This window comes from Chionomys nivalis, chromosome 4 (genome assembly GCF_950005125.1).
Source record: "Chionomys nivalis chromosome 4, mChiNiv1.1, whole genome shotgun sequence".
NCBI lineage: Eukaryota > Metazoa > Chordata > Mammalia > Rodentia > Cricetidae > Chionomys > Chionomys nivalis.
In genome coordinates, this window is record NC_080089.1 from 103,471,971 (window position 1) to 103,489,280 (window position 17,310).

At 48.5% G+C, this 17,310-nt stretch overlaps 2 protein-coding genes across 3 annotated transcripts in view; one reads left to right on the plus strand and one right to left on the minus strand.

The window, feature by feature from the left end:
- The window catches only part of Dcaf1 (DDB1 and CUL4 associated factor 1), a 68,533-nt gene extending 58,701 nt beyond the window's left edge, over nucleotides 1-9,832 (plus strand). Inside the window, exons 23-24 of one of the 2 annotated variants that reach the window (XM_057768710.1) lie at nucleotides 3,825-4,077; nucleotides 8,873-9,832. In XM_057768710.1, the coding sequence (XP_057624693.1) occupies nucleotides 3,825-4,077; nucleotides 8,873-8,931 (312 nt within the window). In that variant the 3' untranslated portion in view covers nucleotides 8,932-9,832. The remainder of the gene's footprint in view (nucleotides 1-3,824; nucleotides 4,078-8,872) is intronic. The other variant, XM_057768711.1, reaches the window with a different exon arrangement.
- Nucleotides 9,813-16,601, minus strand: Rbm15b (RNA binding motif protein 15B). The gene has a single exon (XM_057768712.1). The coding sequence runs from the start codon at nucleotides 15,725-15,727 to the stop codon at nucleotides 13,061-13,063; it is 2,667 nt and encodes an 888-aa protein (XP_057624695.1). The 5' UTR covers nucleotides 15,728-16,601; the 3' UTR covers nucleotides 9,813-13,060.
- Nucleotides 16,602-17,310: the final 709 nt, after the last annotated feature.

Genomic DNA, 17,310 nt, shown 5'->3' on the forward strand with positions numbered 1-17,310 from the left:
GTGTGTTCTCTACTGCCCAGCAGCGGATGGTTAGTTTCCAGCATCTGTACCCCTGGCCAGATTAGTTACTCCTGAAAGGGTCTTTCTTTTCTTTCCTTAAAAAGAAAAAAATTGTACTTGAGTTAAATTCTGCTTGTAAGGAAAGACCATGTATTTGACACTGAAGAAACCTGTCGTCTTTTAGGTGTTAAAGAAGTAGAAGTGTGAGGTACGTAGATATGACACATTAAGTGTCGGACAGTAGGATTGCATCTGAATTCATTACATCTTTAACACTATCCTTGTTTTTAGATTAACTGCTCTTAAAGGATGGCCAGAAATTTGGTTTTCTGACTAATTTATTTTGGAAGGAAATAAAGGCTAACAGCCATTTCTCTTGAAAAACAGATATTCAGGAAGAATATTTGAATTATCTATGAACAAATGCTACACACTAAATAAGTACACATGTGAAAATTTTGCACGAATCCTGAAGAACCAGGCAGTTTGGTATATAGCACAGGTGACTAATGGGATTGCCTGGACTCACTTCCATGATTCTGTCCTTGGGAAAGTGAGGTGGGCAGAAAAGTGGAGCTTGAGAGCTGTGAGTCCTTTAGCTGGCATCTTTACATGGTTCTTAATTAGGTGTTCACATCACAATTCTACTTGTGTAAACTTCGTCTAGTAAAAATCTCCTTCCCAGATGTGGCGGTACACGCGTTTAGTCCCAGCACTCAGTTGGATCTCTTGAGTTCCATTGAACTATAGTGACTTCCAGCTCAGCCAGGGCTAGGGCTACATAGTGAGACCTGCCTCAAAAAACAGCAGAAAAACTGACTTACCATTCTGCATCCTTGCTGGAAGTTGGGCAGTGTGTGTTTTGCAAAATTATTTCTCAGATGATTCTGATGGTCACAACGTCATGTAGACCTGATTTAATCTGAACATTTCATTTAATTAGAAATTGAGATTCAGAAAAATTGGCATTTGATAGTTTGCAGTAAATGGCCATTGCTGGTTTTTGCAGTTCTGTATTGTGGGATGTGTCGCAGAGCGTTTGGGATGTTTAGCTTATGAAAGGGAATAGAGCATACAGAGCTGGAGCCCAGTGGGTAGCGGGACGGTGCAGCAGTTGAGGGCAGTACATGGGGAGGGGGAGGTGTTGGAGACCCCAGTTTTTGAGAAATAAGTCAACTAGAAGTAGAGCCAAGGAAGCGAGAGAATTTTAAGTAAATTTCAGATTTTGACCTGTAACTGAGAGAAGAAGGACGAAGGTTGTTAGAAGCAGCCAGAATTTGGTTGTAAAACTATATGAGTTTTTAATTTCTTTATGTGTGAGATGATATATGCAGGCAGAAATAATAAAAAATATGATTAGGGGAACAAAAAACAAGGATCAGGCTAATAATACAGTTTGGAAGCTAACATTTGGCTAGTGACATTTACTGCGAATTTAAATGCCAGTATTACCTGGTGACATTTACTACAGAGGCGCTTGATGGTGACTGTTTAGGTTTTGATACTCTGCACAGTGTTCTGTGCTTATAAAAAGAACAGCACACTCACTTACTGAACATTGTATGAACATTAAGCACTTACCAACAGCTTAAATACATGACTCATACATTAAACAAAGGAAACAAACAGATGTACACTTAAATTTGCCAGGTATGGTGGTGCAGAACTTTAGTTCCAGCATTGGAGAGGCAGAGGCAGGCAGATTTTTGTGAGTTTAAGGTCAGGCTAGTTTACATAGTAAGTTCCAGTACTGCCAGAGCTACATAATGAGACCTTGTCTCAAAAAACCAAAAACAAATACCACTTAAAAACCACCCCACAGTTGCTCTTCATGAGCTTAGTGGAGGCAGCCTCATTCCAGAGACACTGTACACTGTGGAGTGGTACCGGCAGAAGAAGCCAGTTGTCCCTGTGTGAGGTGAAGATTAAGCGAGCAAGTGTTGTAGTGACAGCTGAGTGTCAGGGCAGAGACGGCTTTATTACCTCTTTAGCAGTAGATAGGCAAAAGGCACATGGAACTTGAGTACTAATGAGAAATTGTTAGGTGTGGGGAGCTCAATCTCTTTGCATAAGAAGTGAGCAGCAGTGGAGGAAGTGTGAAGGTATCTGAGGCAGGGATGTGAAAAATACGTCTGTAGGAACAGGCTTTCAATGTGGATTCAGGCCCACAGCAGGAAGCTTGCCAAAGTCACATTTAAGGTCAGAGGCCAAAGGAGAGAGTTTTTGCCTTTGATCTGTCAGGAAGCATTGGGACTTTAGATCATCATGAAATTGACTTGAGATGAATTCAGAGAGAAAAGAGTTTACTTCATCTTGTTCTAAAACTTATTAGTAGCCTTTAAAATGGCCTTGTTCTCAGTTCCTCTAAAGTGTCTTAAATCCTCAGTGAAGACTTAGAACAACAATGGCCAACACTTTACAGTAGATCCAGTGGAAACCTTATTTACATAGACAAGAGAGGGGCTTTCTGAGGGCTTTGACTCCCAGTGATTGCTCTAAATGTTGCTTCCTTAGACTCTGCTTTTGGGTTCAGCACAGGCTTAGATTCTGCTGTAACATTTGGATAGGTCTGTGAGCCTTTGCTCCATGATCCAGGTTTCAAATTTGAATTTTAGACTGGTAAGCTGGGCATACCGACCTGTGTGACACAGCATGTGTCTCACGCACACACGCACACACACACACACACACACACACACACACACACACACACACACTACATCCAGCAGCTTATCAGCGAGTCTCTATGGGTTGGTAAATGGCTGAGTGAGTAATGTGCTTGCCACACAAGTATGAACTTGAGCTTGAACCCCCAGAACCCACACAAAGCTGGTTATGGTAGCAAGCAGTTGTAATCCCAAAAACTTCTATAGTGACGGCGAGGTGAGACAGGAGAATTCCCCAGAAACTTGGAGACCATGCTAGATACTGTGGCTGAAGAACAAGATCCTGACTTAAAAACAAGATGGAAGAGAGGGATCAACACTGGAAGTTATTTTCTGACCTCCACATGTGTACTGTTGTATGTGTGCCCACCTGTACTGACAGCAAAGAACACACACACATCTATGTGTGTTAAAAAGTCTTTAATGGTTGTTCCAAATGATCAGGTCTAGAAGCAAGTTGTTGACAAGTCTGGCTTATATTGTAGCTGTGGTTTTTTATTTTATTTTATTTATTTATTTTTTGAATCCAGGGCCTGTCAACAGTGTGCTTATTTTTTATGTGAGCAGCAGGATATTTATTCTGGGATACCTAGAGGAAATATTTCACTGTTTTTCTGGCACATTATTGATTGATTGATTGCTTTGTAACAGGAAAGAGTAGTTATTTGTATAGTCTTGTGTGCCTCATTTATTGAAACGTTCACATTGAGTGCTTAATAGCTCTACAAGGGATGTGCCCGTTATGTAGGATGGAATACATGAGCGCAGGGCTTTAGGAGCTGGCACTTCAGCAGCTGTGTTCTTTGTTTACTAGAACATGGGACTTCAGATTTCCGTGCACCCTTTTGTTGCAGTGTCTGAGTTAAATTCCCTCACTTTGGTTGATGGAGGAGGCAGAAGAAGGTTATTGGTAGTTTTAGACAGGTTTTCTTTTTCTTTGCATGAGGGCTGTATGACCAGTATTCCCTTGTAGAGGGACCTGTAATCCTTGCTGAGGGGGCTTTCAAATGTCTTGAACATGTGTGCCTGTCCCAGTCGCCATGGATAACAGTTTATTCCTCTGTACACCCCATATTCTCCAGGATAGGAATCACCACATGGCCCATAAGGGTTTAAGCCTTTGTGTTTGTCCTTATGGACTTGATGCTCTCTCACCAGGAAGAGGAAGAGCAGGAGGAAGAGGATGATGATGAAGATGATGACGACACCGATGATCTGGATGAACTCGACACTGACCAGTTGCTGGAGGCAGAACTGGAGGAGGACGACAACAATGAGAACGCAGGAGAGGATGGAGACAACGACTTCTCTCCCTCGGATGAGGAGTTAGCGAACCTTCTAGAGGAGGGAGAGGAGGGGGAAGATGAAGACTCTGATGCAGATGAGGAAGTGGAACTGATCCTGGGCGACAGTAAGTATAGGGCAGAGTTTGGGATGAGCGGGCCAGGACCCTCTTCTTGTATCAACCCAGGCCAGAAGATAGCTGTGCTTGGGTTCTGCTGATTCAGCAGTCTGGTCCCTTGAGGAGCAGCAGTATGGCGTCAGTAACCCCTGTTCTCCTGTTCGACTTTGTACACCATTCCAGCTGGCTCCCACCTCTTTCCTTTTAACCAAAGGCATGTAAACTTTTTCTGTCAGAGCAAACTTACTGCTTTTTTCGCCTCCTGGGTCTTATGGTCTCTAAAGAAACTCAGCTCTGCTGTAATAAGGAGAAAGCAGTCACAGGTCAAACGTATGTTTATGACTGTGTTCTAATAAAACTTATTTACAAAATAGGTATGAGCTTATAGCTTTTGAATTTCTTCTTTAAATGATTGATTGGCCTTAGGAAGGCCAATAGCTGTCAGTAGAGGCTCAGGCTGGAATCAGTGAGAAGCAGTTCCTCCCAGGCTGCTGTGCCTTTGCGCCTGTTGCATACACACTGAGGGCCTTTTGTGGGAGTCCTTTCCAGTCTTCTTTTGGCCTAGTCCCTCTAAAGGCTGAGGTACAAATGCATCTGTTTCGTTCATTCCTACCCATTTCTTGTTCCAAAGTTTGAAGAACAAGCTCTAGCTTGTGTAGTGACCCCACTAGTGGAGTTCTGAAACTGTCTTCTGCCATTGCTAATGAATCCCAAATAAACCAACCAGCAGCTTTAAGACGGGGCAGACGCCACCACCACACTCTGACATATCTCAGCCTTGCTGAGAGTGTCACTGTTGGCAGACTTCTGCCAGCTGTGGTCCTGGTTCTTTGTATTGCTGCCCTGCCTGAGTGAGGAGTGATTCCTGTCTCCTTTAGCCAACATACCCACCATTCTCACAGGCGTGATAGGTATTGTGTCTAATAATGACAGGCACTAATCACAGAGGGATGTTCACATTTAATTAAAATAAAAATTAGCTCTCATTTTCATATGCTCTGCAGCCATATGCTGTTACTGCTGAGCAGCAAGAACACACACATCACTTACTCTGCTGACAGAAGTGTTGTGATGGCCCAGGCCAAGCAAATGCCAAGCTTCTTCCTCAGAGGACCTTATGTTTATGATCATGTTTCCTGGTAGAAGAGGTGGGTGGCAGATTTTAAAGCATACAATAAGATACCCCTGTCATGTGTGCTGTGCCTTCACCATTGATGGAAGTCCATTTTCTTTGGGATAGATCTTTCTCATGTGCTGGTGGTACTGAAGGCAGACAGCTGATTGCCTTAGCAGAGACTTTCAGCAAGTGCTCTTAAGAGTCATTTGAGGAAGTTCTTGGTGGGGTTATCTTCTGTTTATCATATTTAAAGGTGATTCTGTGGGTTAGCTCCCGACCAAGACCTGAGAGCTAGGTAAGAAGGATCCAGAGACATTTTAGGAAAATATCAATAGTGAGATCTTAGAGACAAATCATTCCTCCCTTCAGTTAATGATGCAGGAGGCGGGATCAGTCCACATGTAAGAAAGGGTCACTTCATTTGTTTTTTGTTTTTAAATAAAAAATACTTTAGCAGAACACTTCCAGACAGATTAATCAAAAACTGGTCTTGAAGGAGGGGCTTACTAAGAAGGGCTACAGTACTGTTATTGCTAGTGTCCCATTTTTACTCAAGCCTGTTCTTCCAGGGCCTGCTTTATGTCAAGAGGTGGCTAGATTGCATATTCTAAAGAACTGAATCCCTGTTTTTAACCAGTACAATATCTCCATAGAAAGGGAGGAATATAATCCAGGTAGTGAAAATAAAACTTCTTCCGATCACAGATAAAATAGAGAAACCTTCCCACCCCTACTCTAACCCTGACAACTGCCTTCATTCACAGGGCTGTGTACTTAATCCATGATGGGGGCAGTGAATGAAAGCAGAGAGCCGCTACCAGTGACCGTGTCCCAACAATCCAGATGACACTTCCAGCTTCTGCTCATGCTTTACAACAGTAAATGACACATAGATGTGCTAATGTGCATTTAATCACCAGAGGAGTGAAGATATCTGGGCTTTTTTATTCTGTGATGTTTCTAAACCTCTACCCATTAAATGCAAAGAAAAATGGAAGGAGTCTTGACAGAGCAGCAGGGACACCACATGGTGACAGACGGGTTTAAGTGTTACTTGCGACAAGGAGCCTGTTCCATGCTCCGACTTTTTCTAGGGCTTGGACTTTGCTGTTTTGATAGAACTGTGCACATCCCCACTTCTGGGGACTACTTGCCTTCTAGATACCTTAGCATAGTCCTTGCTTGCTTGCTTGCTTGTATTGAGATGATACATTTTGGTTATGAAAAACACTTTAAGTTCTATATTGGGTCTTAATTCTGACAGGGATAGTTAAAGTTTTAAGTGTTTCTCTGGAAGTGGGCGGTGGGGAGGCGCGTCCTGGGCAGCAGTGACATAGTTAATAATGCACATTGCCCTCAGCTTCTACACTGTGACACCAGGTGCTGGTTCAGCTAAGGATGCCTGGTTTTATGTGGGGCAGCGTGGTCATCCCCAGATCCCCAGTTGGTCCTAGTCACCTAACATAGTGGTACTGTGTGGCTAAGATTGGCCCCAAGTTCCCAGTCCTTTTGCCTTCATCATCCGAGTGCTGGCTTTACAGGCTGTGCCACCACACCCAGCTTCAGGTTTTCCATTCTTAATTTGAATATAAACCCTCTCAATTTGTATTTGGTAACAGTATACCCTCCTTTTGCCATTCTGAAAATTTCTTCTCTCAAAGCAAAGTAATCTGGAAAGTTTTAATTCTGTATGTTATAATAATATTGTCACTATAACCTAGGTATAAATATTGACATATACATGACAAAGTGTGGCTTTTTCTGCTTGGACTCTGGGTTAAGAGACAGAGGTGGCACCTGAAAGCTACCCTGTATTGTTTTAAGGTTGTCCATCGTGGATGTTGCTATTCGTAGTGGCTGTCTGTGGAGCAGACTGATTGTACTAAACTCCTCATAGTATTATTGTTACAAGCTTTATTCTGATTGCCTGGGGGAACTCTTCCTGAACTTATGGAGTCTTTTTAGGGTATAGTAAAAACCATAGAGACCCACACTCTGTGGGCTGACATGTGACTTTGCATAGGCCCTGGGTCCTGCAGGGATACAGCTCCAGATAGAGAACCCTAGTCCATGAGAGAGAGGCATGTTGTCGTCAGGGTCTTTGTGTCTTTGCTTCTGGAGACCCCTTGCTCCCAAGCCTGGATGTTGTAAGGCAACAACAGGTCAAAACACTGGAAAGATTGCCTTTGCCACATACAGTATTCAGAATGGGAGCTCCTGACCAGAGGCTGCGGATTGGGTCACTGCAACATCTGGGGCTGAGAAAAGGCGAAGGCAGGTAGATAAAAGGTGTCCTGTCACCTGACCATTGGCTGCTGTGATCCTCGGGGAGCAGTCCTTAGATGTGATGCGGAGTTAATTATTGGGTTCTTTTTTTTTTTTTTTTTTTTTTTTGCAGTGAGGTAGAGGGATTGAAGCTTCCTAGGGAGGTTCTCAGGGAAGTGGGCCTGGCATTGTTGGCATGCCTATAATGCAAGCCCTGGAGGAGATTCAGTAGGTGTCTGCAGGAGTCTGGTAGAGTCTGGCTCTGAAGGGCTCTTTTCCTATCATTTAGTTTCATTCCTCAATGGATCGTTCTAGAAGTGTTAATAAGTTCATTCCTTGTCTGCACATTAGGGTAGAGCCCTTGGTCTCCATGCTCCTTGTGGCCTTCTTGTTGGTGGATGGTTGGCTCTTCTGTATCTGCATTCCAAGGATTGAGTCTTAGGATCATCTTGTCTTTGTAGGCTCCTGAGGCTTAGAGAAAGGGATTCAGCCTGTTTTTAAAAATAAATTTTAGTGCCAGATGGTGGTGGTGCACGCCTTTAATCCCAGCACTTGTGAATGAGAGGCAGACAGATTTCTGTGGGTTCTAGGGCAACCTGGTCTACAAAGCAAGTTCTGGGACAGCCAGGGCTGCACAGAGAAACGCTGTCTTGAAAAACCAAAACCAAACCTCCCCTGGTAAAAAAACTAATGTGTACATTTAAGGTATCCATCATGAAAGTATAGGATTTATGTGAAAAGGTTACTATAGTGAAGAATGGACATGCCCACCTCCAACCATCACCTGCTTCCTATGGCAAGAACAGCTAAAAAAGAAAAAAAAAATCTTATTAGTCTGATCTATAATGTAATTTCATTGATATGGTCTTTATGTGGTTTGTTAGGTATGGTATTGTTTATCCTTTGTATTTGCTACTTTGAACTGTTGACGTCATTCTTCCTGTCCCCTACTTCCATTCCCCTGGTAACATTTTGTTTTAAAGACTCTTAACTCAGGCTGGCCTAGAACTCACTATAGCTGGTGAGCCTCTTTAGTGCTTCCTCGGGGTAAGGCCAATGATCCTGCCATAAGGAGACAATAGGCCTGGAGCTGAGACCTCTTTGCTCCCCTTAGTCCTGTCCCTTTGCAGCCCAGAGCCCCAGGTGAAGGCTTGAGGACACTTGATCCCTCTGGGGTGTCCCGGGCAGGAAGCAGGGCCTCCAGGTTCAGGTCTTTTGAAAGGCAAGAGGACCAGAGGTCCCAAGGGTGTCCATTGTTGCCAGCAACAGGCATATTCTCTGGAGCCAAGCTCCAAGGAGTTAATTGATGTGTTTTCTACTTTCTGGAAAGTGGTAATTAACCCTGCTCAGGCATAAGTGTGTTGAATGCAGGGTCTCCTACAACCCTAGCACATAATTCTCTCTCCCTTCTCTACCTTTCAGCAGACAGCTCGGACAACTCTGATTTGGAAGATGACATCATCATATCTCTGAATGAGTGATGTGCCATCCCCACTTGGAAGAGAATCTTGGCAGGCGAGAGAAACTGAGTGAATGAATTCAGAACACCTGCCTTTGCTGTCTACCAGGGCTGTCCGTTAAGGAACTGTAGCCCTGCATTCAGAGGACTGGTTTAGACTCTCCCTGACTCTGAGGGCCCTTCTAAAAAACAATAACAACCACAAAAAAAGACTACAGGGACTAGGCCCTAGTTTGCGTCCCCTCCTCCTAGGACGGACATAGCTTTCCTCAAGGGAAAAACAAACACGTCTCTGGGTATTTCACAATATATTTTCTTTGTATAATGTTCTTTACTTAAAGAACAAGAAATAGTTTTTTATAAAACTTTAAAAAGAAAAAAAAAAGCAACAGGCATTTATAACCGAGGGTCTGAACTTATATCCACCAGTCTCCTATCCTGCACTTCATTTTCTTTGGAAGAAAATGATGTCTAAAGAACAATATAGAGGCATTTTTACATACGTATTTAAATGAAGAGGAAAATCGTGGTTTCTTAAATTGATAAGGATTAAGAATATTTTATTATAAATATAATATATGATTTTTTAACCTGTTTTGTTGCCTCATACGCTGTCAAGTTAATTTGTTTTCCTTTGTGCCAGAGCGGGAGTGGAAGGCATGGCCTGCTACTGGGAAAACGCCTAACTCCTACCTTGGTGGCCAGGCAGGCAGTTGTGTAGACCTTGTTTTTGTGGAGTTGAGAGAACTTTAGGGGTATAAATTCACTCCCTCTCTTTCTCTTTGTGATTCAGTTTTTTGAAAGTCTTTTTTTCCTTCCCTTTCTCCCCAATGTGGAAATTACAAATCAAAGGTCTTTTTCTTTAATGTAAAGTGTATTTATTTAAAAAAAAATACAAAATAAACTACAAGTCTGTCTTTGTTTATGGCCTTTCCTTGTTTTCTTTTACTGAGGTGGGGTGTCCTTCACCTCCTCACAGTTCTGGCCAGACCAGGGGACCTAAGGAAGGCAGAGCCCCTCCCACAGCAAGTCTCCCAGGGCAGATAGTAGTTTAGTCACTTGAGCCTGGCCTGAAGTTGCTGGAGGCCTTGTGAGGATAAGGGGCGGGGGGAGGCAGAGGGGATAAGGGAGTGGGGCTGCATCTCTATCACTATGTGTGGGACCTTTAAGGAGCAGTCTGGCCACCCCTAGGTCTTTTTCAGTCCTAGAAGTTGAGGGGTACTTGAGGCTTGGTCACGTTGGGTATGGAGGAAAAACTTCACGGGTCTGAAAGTATCAGGGGCTCATGCTTTGTTTATCCCACCATTTCTTTTCCCACAATAAATATAAAACATTAATTTCTCTCTCTGATTTTGCCAAAATGGTAGCTTCGGTTTCTGTTACATAGGCATTAATTACATAGCCACAGAGACACCTCTCCCTCTACTGAGAGAAGGGTGTATTGGGTATAAAGTAAACAAGCAACAAAAGATGGCAAAAACTCTCCAGGGGTAGGTAGAACCTGCTACACTCAGGAACACAACCTGTCACACTGAAATGGCCTGGACCACAGAGGCACATCCATCCTGTTCCTGTAAAAGCCGAGGCCTCGGCTCCTCGTCTGCTTCATGCCTTGGCATTAACTGGTTAGCTGACAACATCGGTACAAGTCTGATGGCGGCACTGAATGCAGCTGAAGAGAAAGCAGCGAAACTCTGCATCATCACTAATTCAGCTCATCTGCCAGAAGCTCTTGGGAGTACCCACAGGCCTCCCAAGGTGGAGACGGGCACATTTAATAGGAAAGCACAATTCTGGTTGACTTGACAACACTCCCTTAGGAATGTGTTTCACGAGACTAAAAGAAAACATCTACCTTCCTTGTTCTACTAGGGTTCAAAACCTGAGTCACTTAGGAAGACACAGGGTATAAAAACACTACCCATTAAGGGGTTTTGTCTGCTCTGGTTTTTTGCCTTCATGAAACGTCAGCCGCTGGGTACCTGCTGTTGGCTTTCTCTCTGGAGACAATGTCATGACCAGAAAAGGCCTTGGTTACCTGACCCACACCTTCTTTAGTGCTGGCAGGGCTGGCTAGGAGGCCACAGAGGGTTGTGGGTCTTACCAAGAAAATAGTGGTTATCACTGGAGCCAAAGGGTGACCCTTTCCAAACGGGTTGATTAAAGCTGGGGCCGGGGTGTCTTGGTTCTGCCTGGGAAGGGTGCACTTGGGTGATGAAACTTGCTTTGTAGCTAGCTGTTCTATGACATTGTTCAAGATTTCCAAGAAAAACTGCAACAGGCCTTCAAGATGAGGCTTGCTCTGGTTTCTGGCGGTATGACAATTCTGAAGTAGTTTGGGACACCAGGCCTACTGACTTGCTCCAATGAAGGCAGTGACCACAGCTCAAGGATACATTAACACTCTCATTAATGCTTCAGAGCAGTGGTCCTCAACCTTCCTATGCTGTGATCCCTTAGCACAGTTCCTCTTGTGTTGGTGACCCCAACCATAAAATTATTTTCATTGCTACTTCATAACTGTAATTCTGCTACTGTTATGAATTGTAACGTAAATATTTTCTGGTGACACAAGTTTGTCAAAGGGGTTGCGACCCTCTGTTTTAGAGACATGTTTGGTCTCATGAATACCAGCCAAGATCTGGTGAGAAGAAAGTCCCTATTTTACCCAATTTCCAGAGTTTCTGTCCTTGTAGACATACATGAACTCCATAAAACCGCCAAGGTCTATCTCAGAGCCCAGAGGTTACAGGTGGGCCAGAACCAACCCCTAACCAGGACTCCCATTCTCCTAGGCCTGACTGGTTGGGACTTCTCAAGCTGGCACATCCTCAGCCTAGCTGTGATCTGTGGTGACAACTGTTGCCTGATCTAACGTCCTACTTGAGACAGCAAAGGCAGAGCCTAAAACTCCTTGGGCCACTTTCCCCTCCCAGCCTGAGGATGCCTCAATCTGTTTCCTTCTAAGCCCAGCTGATGAGGCTCTGGGCTCTAGCCTATCATTTAGCAACTGTGACTTCTTTCCCACAGAGAATGATCTGTTTCCTTACCTCATTTCTGTGGCTCATCACGGAAAGCTATGTCACTCACCAAGGACACTGTATTCCCTTGCAGCACTGAGTACTGTAGCTGGGAAGTTTGCTGTTGGCCATAAACCTCTAGATTTGACTGTGGCACAGGCTCACTCTACTGACAACCCTGAAAGACCAAAGAAAGCCCCAAATCACAAGCACATTGAAGGGTTAACCAAGCTAGGCTGCTTCTCACCCTGCATCCCACCATTTCCCTCCAGGACCCCTGGGAACCAGGCAGCTGACTGATACTGGAGACCCTAAACTACATAAAGACTAAAGACTGATCCAGAGGGAGCCTGGACAGGTTAAGCACAAGGCTCCTCAGCATCAATATTGCACTGTTCCTCCCCCCAATGCAAGACCACAAAACTGAAAACTACCCTCTCTGTCCAACAAGCTTTAGAATTAGGTACCTTGTCTAACGGCCATAGCTCAAACTGAAGCACTTAAGACAGGGAAAAAACAATAATAAAAACTACCTGTAGTGGTTGGTACAGATCTTAGGCCCAGGCCCTTCCTCTAACTGGCTCTGCTCAGGGTGGTGTAACGGCCCACGTCACACAAGCCTGTTGGCCATTAGGGACCAATGAGTGTGAGCAGGGTCCTGACAGACGAAGAGCTGGGCACCACGAACGTAGCACACTGCTAGAAGCAGTGGTACCAAAAATTGGACATAGGTCATGCACTGAGGGCAGTTTTCCATTTTTTAAGAAAAAACCTGATTAAACCAGGACTATGGTCAGATTAAAAAAAATTCATCCTCTGACAAAGGCTTTACTGACAACTTTCCATACAGTTAGTCAAAAAAATAAAAATAAAAAAGAATAAAAAAATACAGAATACAGCAGATAATAGCTCATACATGGGAAACACAACAGGAGTTTTTTTCTTGTAAAAAAACAACAAAAAAAAGCCCCAGACCCATGAGCTTAGTTTTAGCAGTGGACAGGATGCCACCAAATGAACCAGAACAACCCAGCAGAGAATTCAAACCAAGGGGGTAAGGTAGGTAGAGAAGGGAGCAGATTTTAACATGACTGCTCTGTGACACAAACACAGCGGAAGAGCAGGTGCGGGCTAGGCAGCGTCTCTGACTATAACTATCACCATATGTTCTTCCTCTAGCTTGCCCAGGGTCCGCAGTGCCGACTGCAGGTACTGCTGTGAGAAGTCGCAGGGTGGGAAAGCATAGAGCATGCCCGTGCTGTCTCTGCCCTTAGACCCACCCACTGGCAGGCTGATCACCCCTGCAGCCTGCTTCTGTTTCAAGTAGGAGACCAGGTTCCTGAGAAGCCGCCTCTGTAGGCCTGGTTCCACGGCGGGCACCCCTTCAGTGCCAGGTCCACTGGGGGCTGACTGGATGGCTAGGAGCACTGCGTAGCCGTTGGGGCTCCCCTGCTTGATGCGACGGGTGACCTCGTCCAGCTTGGGCTGGTCCAGTCGAAGGCGCTGGGCAATCTTTAGCTGGGTCAGCTTGCTGCCAGAAGTGTGGTCTTTGAGGAGACCGCTGATAACTCCCTGGTCCCCCTCTAGGATGTGCATAGATGTTGGAAAACAGCTGTTTTTCAAAACTAGAAGCCCATTCCAACCCAGCTGCAGTGTCTGAGCGTACTCGGAAAGAGTCTTTAGCTTTTTGGTCTCGTGTTTTGGCTCTTCAAGAGTCTTGGGCTCTGCCTCAGTGGTCCGATGATTGCGTTCACTCTCTCGAGTCTTTTTTCCATGGGAGGAGTCTGGAGTCTCGTGGTGGTGGTGATGGTGGCCCCTGTCCTCCGCACCATGTCTGCTGTTGCTGAGGGAGTTGCTGCCTGACTCCTTGGTCCCTTCACTGGAGTGGTTTTCCTTTCGGCTACGCTCAGGGGTGCGGTCCGAGCCTCGCTCAGACTGCTGCCCCCCACCCTTGGTCCTGTTCCGTTCCTCATAAGGGGAATGAGTTGCCCTCCCACGGTCACTGGAAAGGCTCCTTCGCTTGCGTCTCTCTTCCCAGGGCTTGGCTATACTCCGGTCCCCATCTCCTCCCCAGCGCTCACCACTCCGGCTGCGCACTGAGCGGCTATAGCCCTCCAGGCTGTTTCTGCGGTCGGAACTTTTACTGAGGCTGGTCCAGTCCCCTTCCAAAAAGGTCCGGTCCCGGTCTGAATAGAGGAGGTGTGGAGGGGTCCTATCCCGCACCCTTAGGTCCGCATCCAGGTTTCGATGCCGGGTATATCCATCAGTGAGCAGCTCATAATGCACAGGGAGAGGGGAGGGCTGGTACTGCTGGGGATAGCGAGTCTCCTCTGCTTTGGCAAAATCCACCCTGAGCCTGCGATCCGGCCCACCCAAGGGAAAGCCCCTCATTTTAGCGCAGGCGGCTTGGGCTGCGTCCAGGCTCTCGTACTGGATGTAGGCAAAGCTATCTCCTTTGACGTGATCGATGGTCCGAATGCTCCCAAAGCGATCAAATTCCCTGGCCAGGGCTGCCAGCGAGGTGTTAGGTCCCAGACCACCCACCCAGAGGCGGGTGGTGGGGTTAGCCTTGCCGTAGCCTATCTTTATGGGGTTTCTGCCAATCACCCGGCCGGACATAGCCACCTTGGCCCTGTGTGCCATGTCCAGGTTCTGAAACTTGAGGAAGGCATAGGCACCACCTTGGCCACGGGCAGGCCTCTTGATGACCACCTCCTCAATGATGCCGTACTTCTCGAAGGCCCGTCGGAGCTCCACCTCAGATACACTGTGGTCCAGGTTCCCGATGAAGAGGTTGCGCGTGGCTCTCTGGTCATCCTCCGGCATCAGGTCCTCCTCGCACACGGCCGGGTAGCCGTAGGGGCGCCCGCGGTCGTCGTACAGCCCGTAGTAGTCCAAAGCCCGCTCCCGAGACAGTCCCACGGCGGCCGCGGCCGCAGCATCCAGGGCGAAGGCTGCCGCGGCGTGCCGAGCGCGGGGCTCCCGCAGGGGCGGGGCGGCTACCGGTGACAGCGAGCGCTGCTTGTACTGGTAGCCTCCGTGCAGCGGCAGGTAGCCCAGGGGGTCGGCGGGCGTGGGGGGCCCCGGGGGCGGCGTGGAGGCGGCGGCGCTGCTGCTGCTACTGCGCCGGCTGCTCCCGCCGCCGCCGCCGCGCAGGTAGACCGGCTCTACCTTGAGCGGCCGGTCGTAGAGCAGCAGCTGCCGGGCCAGGGCGTGCTGCCGGGCCTCGCGCGCGTCCTGTGGGTGCCGGAAGTTCACGTAGGCCACGCGGCCCAGCTCCGGAGTGTGCGACAGGCGCAGGCTGATCTCACCGAAACGCTTGAACTGGTGGAAGAGCCGGTCCTCCAGGTGCTCGGCCGGCAGCGCGGGGCTCAGGCTGCTGATGAGGAGCGTCTTGTATTCCGGAGCCGCCGTGGAGCCGGGACCCGCTGGTTCCGCCCCGGGGGGCGGCGGGGGCGGTGGCAGCGGAGAGGCGCGGGGCGACGAGCCGCCGGCACCGGGGTCCCCCGAGGCCTTGCCGGTGCGTCCTCCGCCTCCGGGCGCGCCCGAGGAGCGCCCGCTGCTCGCTCGGTGATTCGCATCCCCGGCAGCGCGACCGTCGCGATGCCCGCCGCCGCCACTGCCGCGGGGCTTGTCACGAGCCCGCGCTGGAACCGGGTGCTTGGTGCCGCCGGAGGCCTTGTGCACTGCTCGCCGCCCGCCCGCCTCTGCCTCCCGTTCGCGCTCCCGCGGCCGCTTGGCGGACGATGACGAGCCACGCCCGCTCGGGCTGGAGTCTCGCTCGTTCTGCCGCTTCATGGCGCCGGCGCGGCGGGCGGGCGGCCCGCAGGTCCCTCACAGCAGCAGCGGCGGCAGCCCAGGAGGCAGCGCCCCCGGCGCCGCCATCTTGGACAAAAGGACTCGGCGCGGCGGCGGCGGCGGGGCGGGGCGGGAGCGGCGCCGAGGGGCCGGGAGCTGCGTTATCAAGCTGCGCCGGCCGCACCACGTGACTCGGGTGGGCGGGACGAGAGTTTCGCTCGGCGCCTATCACCCGGCTCCGCGGTCCTGCACCACGTGACACCTCGGCAACCGGAGGAGCTGGCCCGACTGCGAGCTCTGGCGCCACTGTGTGGCTGGCTGGGGTTAGGCACCGGCTACTGCGTTGTGCGCGGAGTTCCTCAGGAGCAGGCAGGCCCCACGGGGACTTGGGCTTTGTGCTCTGGGGGGGCTACCCGCGCCGGTGGGTCTGCCAGCTCAGGGCCGTGCCCACTAGAACAGGAATGGCCACTTGACCGGCGGCCTCGGTCCGTGAAGTATCCCCCTCAAACCTGTCACTAGCTTGAAATCCCATTCCCCTCCATGGCGTTTTCTGACTGGGACCAGAGGTGATGTCCTTGTAGGATCCTACACCCTGTCCAGGACCCACATCCCAGGATCTTCTGCATTCAGATTCTTCAGGCACTGTCCTGGCCAGACCCTGAAAACAAAGACTACAGATGCTGGTGAGACCTCCCTGGGTCCAGTGCTGCATTTGCATCCTATAGACAGGAATCTTGGTGCCCCTGGGTCCAACTTTCTGCTGTAGGTTTCTGGGCAGACAGGAGGCTGGAAAGGTAGGTCTGTAGAGCAGGTAATGCCAGAAGTTATCATATCTCGCCATGTTAACATCTTGCTGGTTAATGCTCTGTCTACATCCAGGTGAAATACAGGCAAGAGTACCCAAAGGCCTTTAGGGCTTTATGCTCTCCACGGATGGCTGCTGTTTCCAGGTTAGTTCCTGTAGGATGACAAAGGGTGCACCCAGCTCTCCCCTCCTCCCCCAGGCACAAAGCAATTGGCAGGAAGACAGGTGCAGTGGGCTCCATGGCAGGATGTAAGGCCCGGTGGATGCAAACTGAACTTAGGAACCACACAAGTGAGCTAAGACCAACTCTTTGGAAAACACAACTTCTTTCACACGATGCTTGGGGGCAGCAGGAGCGGTGTCCCCAGTGAGGCACAGTCACAGAGCAACTGAAAACCATACTGCACATAGCTCTCTGGCCCTCTGAACCAATTCCTGCCAAACCTGCCAAACCACAAGTAAGCAAGGGGCCTTGTTCACACCAGACCCAGACCGGAACCCCAGCGAACGGACAGCCAAGTACCAGATGAAGAAATGGAAATGCCAACTCTGACTACCCGCACTAGCGCAGAAAATTCTCTGCTTGTTCTGTATATGCTGACCTAAGACCAGTAATAGGTCCACCTTCAGCTCAGGTGTCAAGCCTAAGTCTTCACCAGGCCGAACGAAGTACACAATACTCTGAAGCCCAGAACTGCCCCCACCCCCAACTTTGGCTGCTCCAAGCTCCCAAGTCCTGTTATGGGTGATTCTGGCACTGGCAGACCAAGGGACCTTT

What these genes read in the sequence shown, in the direction of transcription:
- Rbm15b (XM_057768712.1), bottom strand. Translation starts at nt 15,727, where the DNA reads ATGAAGCGGCAGAACGAGCGAGACTCCAGCCCGAGCGGGCGTGGCTCG.